The sequence below is a fragment of the Malaya genurostris genome, chromosome 2 (assembly GCF_030247185.1).
Source record: "Malaya genurostris strain Urasoe2022 chromosome 2, Malgen_1.1, whole genome shotgun sequence".
NCBI lineage: Eukaryota > Metazoa > Arthropoda > Insecta > Diptera > Culicidae > Malaya > Malaya genurostris.
The window spans coordinates 283,808,197-283,818,539 of record NC_080571.1 but is presented as its reverse complement, the minus strand read 5'-3'; the positions used below and the strand labels follow the sequence as shown (position 1 = coordinate 283,818,539).

Below are 10,343 nucleotides of genomic sequence, written 5' to 3'. Positions count from 1 at the left end.
GCACTGTTTTATTTTGCTCAAGAAAAGCGGTTCATTTTTGCCAGCAGCGTTTGAGCGAATGGCTTCAATTGCACTCAGACTGTCTGTGAAGAGGAAATAATGGTTTGGAGATAATGTGACGATTACACTCAAACTATAATGAACTGCTGCTAACTCTGCTATATAAACAGATGCAGGTTCTTGAAGCCTAAATGAGACCGAAACATTATTGTTGAATATACCAAACCCAGTAGCCTCTTCAATTCGTGATCCGTCCGTGAAAAATACTTTCTCAGAGTCAATATGCCTGAACTTACTTGTAAATATTTTTGGGATTTCCAACGAGCGTAGGTGTTCCGGAATTCCACGCACTTCGCGCTGCATGGATGTGTCGAAAAATAAAGTTGAGTCAGGGACATTTAGGAGGCTGACACGGATAGAAATATATCTTGAAGGGTTGATTTTCTGTGATATATGGTTAAAATATACTGTCATGAATCTTGTTTGAGATTGAAGCTCAACTAGCCTTTCGAAATTATTAATAACCAGGGGATTCAGTACCTCACATATTACTAGCAGTCGCGATGAAAGCTCCCAAAAACGATCTTTCAATGGAAGAACCCCCGCCAGAACTTCAAGACTCATTGTATGTGTCGAATGCATGCAGCCTAAGGCAATTCGCAAACAACGATACTCAATTCGCTCTAATTTGATAATATGAGAGTTTGCAGCGGAACGAAAGCAAACGCATCCATATTCCATTACTGAAAGTATCGTTGTCTGATACAATTTTATTAGATCTTCCGGATGAGCACCCCACCAAGATCCTGTTATTGTTCGAAGAAAATTTACTCTTTGTTGGCATTTTGTTATCAGAAACCTAATGTGTCCTCCCCACGTGCATTTGGAATCAAACCACACCCCGAGGTATTTGAAAGTCAAAACCTGTTGGATCATTCTTCCCATCATATGAAGCTGAAGCTGCGCTGGATCATGCTTTCTAGAAAAGACGACCAGCTCTGTTTTCTCCGCAGAGAATTCGATACCCAGATGAACAGCCCAAACGGACAAGTTATCTAAGGTATCTTGCAATGGTTTTTGCAGATCAATAGCTTTGGATCCAGTAACTGAAACCACGCCATCATCTGTCAATTGTCTTAGTGTACATGGGGTTATTAGACAGCTGTCAATGTCGTTTACATAGAAATTATACAGGAGCGGACTGAGGCATGAGCCTTGCGGGAGACCGATTATTTATGGTTCGATGAAATGCCTACCTACAGCATCAAAACTAAATTCTATTTCAGTTGATGAGCAAAGCAATAGCGCGTTAAAAATTACAATCAAAATCACAGGCATTTCGACGATTTGCATGTTTAAATCCGATGGTTCACCACCACTACTATTTATATATTAATCAATACAGCATTCGATTTGGAAAAATAGTTAACAATTTCTCATATAAAGCTACCTTACCACCGAATGAAATTCTTAAAATTCTAATATTCCAATTGCTATCTATTAAACATTGAATTAGCGAAAGGTAAAGTATTCCCAAATTTTTATATTAGGTTATTCCACGCCCACAAGATATGTATAAAATTATTCTATTCGAATTTAATTCATTCATCAATCAATAAAGCATCGGATCTGCAAATTCAAATACTAACATTTTTCAAATAGGACCACACTACGCTCGCTGTAAATTGGAAATCCTATTGGAACTGCTATTGATTCACCAATTAATAGGACATTGAATCGACATTAGTCAAAAATTTTAAAATTTTCCTAATAGCACTCAATTTTAATTGCTATTGACTCACCAATTTTTTCAATATCGAATTTGCAAATGTTGAAACATTCTCAATTTACCATATTGAGCCACCCTACGGTTGCTGGAAATGTACAAAATTACCATACTCTGCTAAGCTACCCAAAAACTGAAACGTCCAGCCGCAGCTGACAAAGTTCGGTTCATCCATTATAAGGTTAAAACTGGGGGTAAAAAAACGATATAAATCAAATCAAATTAATAAGTTTGTACGTTTCTCGAAAATTATCATCATAAAATAAAATAGTTTCATTTGTTCAGGTTTAAATCTTTAGGTTGTTTGTATCTAAAATTGAGCTTTCAAGTAACTTTGAAGTGTAGTGAAGTTTAGTGTATCATCATCATTATCATATTTATTTTTGTATTTATTATGAAGACCCTAGAAACGTTTCATTTTTAATGTTATTGTGCTCGGTCGTGTCTTGAATACAACCCTCTAATTTTTTTTTATTCATCAACATAATCACCTTTTAGAGTGATACAATGGTTCCAAAGTTTTTCCAATTTTTCAATACCATGTTTATAAAAAATTTATCTTTCGCTTCAAAATAAGCTTCAGTTTCAGCGATGACCTCCTCATTTGAGCCAAATCTTTTTCTTTGGAGCATTTTTTTTAAGATCAGCAAAGAGGCAGTAGTCACTGGGAGCTAAATCTGGCGAGTATGGGGGGTGGGGAAGCAAATAAAAGCCCAATTCGTTCAATTTCGCCATTGTTTTCATCGACTTGTGGCAGGGTGCATTGTCTTGATGAAAAAGGATTTTTTTTCTCTGCATGTGCGGTCGTTTTTTTGCGATTTCCTCCTTCAAACGCACCAGTAAGTCAATATAATAATCACTGTTGATCGATTTACCTTTTTCGAGGTAGTGAATGAAAATCACGCCATGCGTATCCCAAAAAACTGACGCCATGACTTTGCCAGCTGACTGCTGCGTTTTTGGACGCTTCGGACGGCTTTCGCCAGCTGTGCGCCACTCAGATGACTGCCGCTTCGACTCTGGAGTGTAGTGATGTATCCATGTTTCGTCCATGGTCACGTAACGACGCAAGAAATCTTGTTTGTTGCGAGTAAATATCGATAAACTGCTTTCTGAATCATCGACTCGTTGCTGGTTTTGTTCCATCGAAAGCAATCGCGGCACCCACTTGGAAAAAAACCATTTTCATGCTCAATTTTTCATGAAGGATAGTAAATACACTTCCATATGATATCTGTGTCATCTCAGCAATCTCACGGAGCTTCACTTTACGATCTTTCATTATAATTTTTGTCACTTCACTCACATTTTCCGGTGTAACGGCTTCCACAGGTCTACCCGAGCGTTCCGCGTCATTTGTGTCGGTACGACCACGTTTAAACTCGGCGAACCACCGACAAATCGTTGCTTTTGATGGACAAGAGTCCGTATAACATTTTTCAATCCATTGTTTCGCTTGCACGGTGTTTTTACCCATTAAAAAACAATGTTTTATCAAAACACGAAACTCGGTTTTTTCCATTTTTTAAACAAACTACAAAACGACTTTACTCCAACCTCGATAACTCAGCTGTTTCTGGTCGGATCGACTAAAAATTTTGACCCGTTTCAAGCAAAGGTTAGTACTCTAGAAAGACGTGGTCACTGGTTTACTACGAGCGCCATCTCTGCTTTAGTCTCGGGACTTATTGATCCATGTGTTATATTGATACTAACGCATATTTATGCAGGAAAAGATAATCATCTACAAGAAACGAATCCATGTTCCTATCTCCAATTCCGCTTATCATCCTAATGAAATAAGGATTCCAAGATATGGAAATTACACCTTCTCATTTTATATTAGAATGTACGGATCCAAATTAAATGCAAACTATTGATTATGTAGTTAAATTTCTTTTCCCTATGTATAAATACAAATAACTAATTTTGACTAACTTCTTCAACAATGCCAAAACATTGCAAAATTTTCAATTAACGTTCGATATTTTTTTATTCATAACAGTCAGCCTGACTACATCGTGTAAGATTTTACATCGCCTAGTCTCGGTATTAACAGTGACATACTTGAGAAAAGTGGGGATTGTTTTTCTCGCTTGAATTGTTGAGCCATAACATGACTTGGGGCCATCACACGTATGACAGTCATATTTCAAACTTGACAGTCGCTTTTGAGATTATTTAATGCCTTTAATATCATTGGCTAGTAAAGGTATATCCAAGGCTTCCGGTTGAGATCCTATGTAGATCGGAAACAGACATTATTATTGGTTATGCCAGAATCAAACCACCTAACTTCAGATGCTTCATTGGTTTCAAACAAATCTCAGCTTATGTTTGAAACGTTTTGTGAACCTTGCAGTTTTCGCTGAAAAAAGCAAAACCAATAAATTACTAATTGTTTTCAAGCAATAAGAAATAAAACGGATTTACCACATTAGAGTCAACTGCATCCTAACGCTGAGATCCTGAATAGAATTTAATATTCGCAATGTACGAGGTCTGTTCAGAAAGTTCCCGGAATTTTTTAATTGCGCGCGTCTGGAGAGTCCGGTGGTCAAAATTTTTTTTTATTGTGTGGGTACATATGTCCCTAATGTATGGTGAAATTTTCAGCTGTATTCATTGTTTACATTCTGTCTTGTAGCGCCTGGTGTAGACGTGTTTTTTTGAGCTCGGCGATTTTTGTTAGTTTAAACAATGGAAGAATTGAAGAGTCAAAGAATTTGTATTAAATTTTGCGTGAAAAATGAAATAAAGTGTAACCAAAAAAATTTTCCGAACTTGGTGTGCGAAATGTTACAGAGAGCCTACGGTGATATCAATTGGCTCATGCCATCATATTTTTTCAAATGTTTTGGGCATGAAACGAGTGGCAGCCAAATTCGTTCCAAAACTGCTGAATTTTGATCAAAAAAACAAACGCATTACCATCGCTCAGGAGCTGTTAAACGACGTCAACGACGATCCAAATTTACTTGAAAGGGTCATAACTGGTGATGAAACATGGGTGTACGGTTATGATTTCGAAACAAAAGCACAATCGTCCACGTGGAAGCACCCAACGTCACCAAGAGTGAAAAAAGCACGTCAAGTTCGATCAAATGTCAAGGTTTTGCTTACTGTTTTCTTCGATTATAATGGCATAGTGCATAAAAAATTCTTGCCGAAAGGTCAAACCGTCAATAAGGAGTATTACCTTGAAGTAATGCGACGTTTGCGTGAAGAAATTCGAAAAAAACGCCCCGATTTATGGAAAAACAATTCATGGGTTTTGCACCACGATAACGCACCTGCTCATTCATCGTTGCTTATTCGTGATTTTTTGGCTAAAAACAAGACTTTAATCATGCCCCAACCTCCTTATTCACCAGATATCGCTCCGTGTGATTTTTTCCTGTTCCCAAAGTTGAAGAGACCCATGAAAGAACAGCGTTTTTCATCGATTGAAGAGATAAAGGCAGAATCGCTGAGACTGCTACAGAGCATTAAAAAAAGTGACTATCAGGGGTGTTTCGAAGACTGGAAAAAACGCTGGCATAAGTGTATTATATCTAGGGGGATTACTTTGAAGGGGACCATATAGATGTAGACGAATAAATAAATATTTTTTTAGAAAAATGAGAATTCCGGGTACTTTTTGAACAGACCTCGTACATTCGTACATACACGTTACATTCTATAGCGGTTTTCTAAACTGTAACTCAGCACAGTATTTTTTTGTTTAAAAAAAGTATTTTACGTTTGCGGAACCAACTACTAGTCGATCAATTGCTTTTACACCTCCACTGTTAATGGAAATAATAAACAGTAACTATGGTGAATTGAATTGTACTCAGTTGTACAGAAAATTCTCTAAAGTACACTGTCACTCTGGCAGTGTGTCCTGACAGTGTACCACATAACGCAAAATGTGTCCTCGAAAATTTGACGGAGTATTTCGTATTATAATTTGTATTTGACCAGTTGTTACCCTCTGGAGGAATTTTAGGTAGTCACGGACAGAATCCAAGAGCTCCTGATCAATGTTAAAATGAAACTGCTGTTGGTCGAAATTGAGTAAATTTTAGTACGAATTTCGCGGCGACCCGTCTCGTGTCATATCAATTGGTAACAATCGAACGGCACGAGCCAATCAACTTCTCTTAAAGTGATTCGACGATTATCCAATTCTAGTTTCATTCTTTTGACTTCTCGACCCTCTAAGAACATGTTGTACCACGGATAGCCGTTGCTTTTGTTCAAAGAAGTTTCGTTGTATGCAACAGTTAATATTCTGAATGCAGCCGCGCACTTCAAGTTGTTATTCACACATTTTTTAGTGTAGACAAAAATCGAAGACAAGCTAAAACACGTCCACGCAAAATAGCTGTCAAAAGCTGACTGGACTATCAAAATGGCCAGAATTTTCATCAAAAGTGAGAACCATGAGTACCAACATAACGTCACCATCAGATCAAAACTCAAACATCAAAAGCACCCGAAACCGCTCAATAGGCCGCATATCCTGACAGTTAGTCTTTGGCACAGTGACAAGATGCCAAATAACGGCAATATAGAAAGGGAGCGTCATGGTTGCCCAGGAATAGTAACAATCGCTTCTTCAGACATTCTTCACGGTATATGTTAGTTCTTTGTTTACCATTCTAGTAGTGATCAAACTTTGGATTGCTCAACCACAGTTGCATATTGCCTGCCTAACCAATTTTTTGCTAGGAAACTTGGCTTTTTTGTCTTGAAATGCTCTTCTACACCGTACCATTGCGTACCAGAATAAAAAAAAACATTCCGGGAACCTGCTTAAAGACTTGAAGCCATCACATTCTGTTTATCATTGCGGTTCGATAAAGTTTTCACCTTAAATGACGTCAAAATGACTACCTTACCGGTACTTGGAAGTTGGAAACATTTTTATTTTTCTAGTCAACGTACGTTCTGAAAGATCTGGTGTCTTCTGCAATATTTGCTCCACCTTCGCGTCCTTCTAGTGGTTCCGTGAGATCCGTTTTTGTTCCGCTCTCAGTTTTTCTGGCTGTTGTCTTATTTATTTATTTAAATTTGTCTTCGATTAAAATAAAATTATCGCACAGACTATTACTATACAACTACTAACATTAACCTAACATAAATATTTTAATTTTAAATGCGTTTTGTTCATTGTAAAATCAAATAAATGATAAACACTATTGAAGCGATGACAACAAACATCCATAGGATTGTTTTGACCGTACTGTGTGCGATGGACTGATCGTCGAAGAAAGTCTGTTCTCCGCAATGATCTTCCAGGAATATTAAAATGCAATCTCTCCAAAAGCGCTGGGCAGTCGATGTTATTTGAAAGCAAGTCGAAGACAAACAGTCGTTGAAGGAAAATTCGTCTGTTTTGTAGTGTAGGAAGATTAATCAAAGCGCACCGATTTTCGTAGCTTGGTAATTGAAGACGGTTTTGCCATGGAAGTCGTCGTAGTGCAAATCGAATGAAACATTTTTGAACTCGTTCGATTCGATCGATGTGGACGTTGTGGTAGGGTGCCCAGATTATTACTCCGTATTCCAAAATACTGCGTACTAAAGCGACGTAAACTGTCTTTAGGCAATACACATCATCAAAGTCTCTGGTGTTGCGCTTGATAAGTCCCAAAACTGCTTTCGAGAAAAACGCGTTTAAAGTTTATTGTCTCTAAAATCGTAGGAAAGAATTTATTTTGCTGAGGAGCGCGCAGGGCACTTTCGAAAAGTCATATTTTTTCTTTGTATTTTGTCATAGTAAAACAGTTCAAGAATGTTCTGTTAAACTTTCAAGTGAATCGAAGCAGAGCTCTTGGGCCTGTACGCCGGGCTCTTGCCTCTTCTCAGTATGAGATAAGCAAAGATCAAGACCCATAACTTCTAGAGTTTTGTTCCGACAGGCTAGAAAATTATACAGAATATTCTTGAAATGTTTTACTATAAGAAAATACAACGAAAAAAATGATTTGTCAAAAGTGTTAGACCCTACCCACCCCGGAAAACCGACACAAGTATTAAAGAATAGCTCATTCCTTAATATATCTACCACCACTGCTGCTAGTTGTCGTAATATGATTTGACTTTCTTTTGTTTGATGTCTTCACGATAGTTACTCAGTTTAGCTTGAAAATTCTCTTTTTTTATATCGTTTATTTACCCCCGGTTTTAACCTAATAATGGTCGTTCACCGGGTATGTATTAGATTGGGGTAGGGGTTTGGGGGTGGCTGGGAGATATAAGGTGGGGCATTTAAGGGAAAGGGGGCGAGTTTTTACATAGAGTTAGTAATAATGGTTACATTTCATGGTATCGGTTCATATGACTTAGATTGTGAGGGGATAGAGATAGAGAAAGAGAAAAGATAGGGATAAGCTTAAGACTACGTTAAAGACTATTTTTCTGTGCTGGTCTGGGTTTAATGTTACAGCTTCGGGCCGCGGGTAACATCCCCGAGGGCAGCGCCCCCGGCGGATGGCCGCTTAGGTGCTGGGTCTGTGGTGGATTGCTTTCTGGAGGTCGGGACCAGGCTCCTGGTCTCGGTCCTGTGTTCGGGTGATGGTTGCAGGTGGAGGTCCGTTGGGAGTGGGGTCCAGTGATCGGCGTTCCGGGAGGCCAGCCTCTCGCGGTGGCGGAGTCGTGCCTCGGATAGTAGTGAAACAGTGCTCTGGTGGTCGGTGGTGGTAGAGGTTGGATCTGGGTGGGGTCCGTGTAGTGGTTGAAAGAGAAGGGGGCTGTGGTCGACATACAGCCCCCCGGATGGCCCACGGAGCAGTGCAGTTTCTCGACCGGGGTGGTCCGGGTGGTCCAGACAGTGGATGCTGAGTCTTCGCCGAGATTCTGAAAGAGATGGAGGAGGAGGAGGGGTGGGGTAGTTGAGGGGGATTTAGTTGGGAGGGGAAGATACTAAATTTGGTTTATGAGGCGGGCGTCTTTAAGGAAAAGGATTAGGGTAGTTTCGGAGACGGGATCATTGGAGAGAGCGTTGCGGATAGAGGAGCTAATGTTGTATTGGGATCTAAGGTTTTGGAATTCGGGACAGTAGGTGAGGATGTGCTCTACCGAGAGCCTGACTCCACAGTGTTGGCAGGAGGGAGGGCTGCCACGAGCGATGCAATGGGCATGTGTAAGGCGGGTGTGGCCCACCCTAAGGCGGGACAAGGCTCTCTGTTCCGTCCGATCTGGTCGATCAGTCCATCGGATCACCTCCCCCTTGATTTTGGGGAGGTATCCTCCAGAAGATCTCCAGTGACTTACAAGATGTTCCTGGAGTCTCTCCCGGAAGCAGGTGATCAGATCTGCGGCTAGGACCTCCGATATATATCGTGGTGACTGTCTGCCTATGGCCGCTAGCTCATCAGCTCTTTCGTTCCTCGGGATCCCGCAATGCCCAGGGAATCGCCTGGACGAACGGGTGCCGGCATCTTTCGGCCTCCAAGGCAGTGATAACTGCCAGGGAGTCCGAAAAGATCACGGCTTCGGATCCCGGGGGGATAGCCTCAATACAAGCGAAGATGGCTGCGGCCTCCGCAGAGAATACCGAGCTTTCCGGGGGTTGGCTCCGGTGCAGGATGAAGTTTGGTCCCCACACCCCGATTCCGGTACCATAAACTGTTCGAGACCCGTCTGTGAAGTATGCAGGGATACCTGTAAACCGGTCAGCGCAGATTTGGAGGAAATTGCTTCTAGCTTTTGCTGGAGGGGGTTTGGCTCCGAGGGAGAGTGCCAGGGAAGTGTCGGTCTTGGGAAGGTCTGGTTGGTACCAGGGCCTTTTCCAAACCCGATGTAGGCGAGCCAGTTTGGGTAGGTTGCTTCCGGTGAAACTTTTGAACAACCTTTCAGCTAGTTTCTGTAATAGGCAATCTTCCTCTCCGTGAGTAATTCTTGCCACCCCAGTGCTCGGCGGAATGTAATCCAAGCGGAGTACCAGCGGAATAGGTATACACCAGCTTCGACGCATGCGGCCACTGCTGGGGTGCTAGGAAGTGAGTTTGAGGCAATCCTGGCAGCCCTGTTGTAGGTGGGTGAGAGTATCTTGATTAGATTCTCTCTGCCCACCGCCGTCGCCTCTATCCCGTAGGTTAAGCGGCTCCATACCAGTGACTGGGCTAAAAGTAGCCCTTGGTGTCGATTCCACCTCGGGTGCCCAGTGCTTATAGTACGGATTAGTCTAAGACGTGATTCACAATCTTTTTTGACTAGACCAAAGTGGTGCGTGAAGTTCAGCTTCTGGTCGAAGTTGATGTCGAGAATTCTGGGGTGCTTCACGAATGGTACTTGGACTGTTCCCATTCTGATTGTGGAGTCGTTTTCCTATGACCCCCTCGACAGAAGTGTGAGAGGGTGCATTTGTTTGGGGCAATGTTGAATCCCACCCGGTTTGCCCAACACAAAATAGCATCGGCGGCTTGTTGGGTAACTTTCCTGGTTGCTATAGAGGAGTTTTCGGCACTGATAATCACAATGTCGTCAGCATAAACGAAGATATATATTTTAGCTGGTAAGCGACTGAACACGGAGTTCATCCCCACTAGGAAGAGGGTTACGGCTA

General features: G+C 41.2%; 1 protein-coding gene across 1 annotated transcript; it reads right to left on the bottom strand.

The window, feature by feature from the left end:
* Positions 1-8,274: 8,274 nt before the first annotated feature.
* LOC131429248 (uncharacterized) lies at positions 8,275-8,916 on the bottom strand. Its single transcript, XM_058593295.1, has 2 exons — positions 8,855-8,916; positions 8,275-8,632 (listed from the first exon to the last, which is right to left on the bottom strand). Exons 1-2 carry the CDS (start codon positions 8,914-8,916, stop codon positions 8,275-8,277), a joined length of 420 nt encoding a protein of 139 aa, XP_058449278.1.
* Between the last annotated feature and the right edge of the window lie 1,427 nt (positions 8,917-10,343).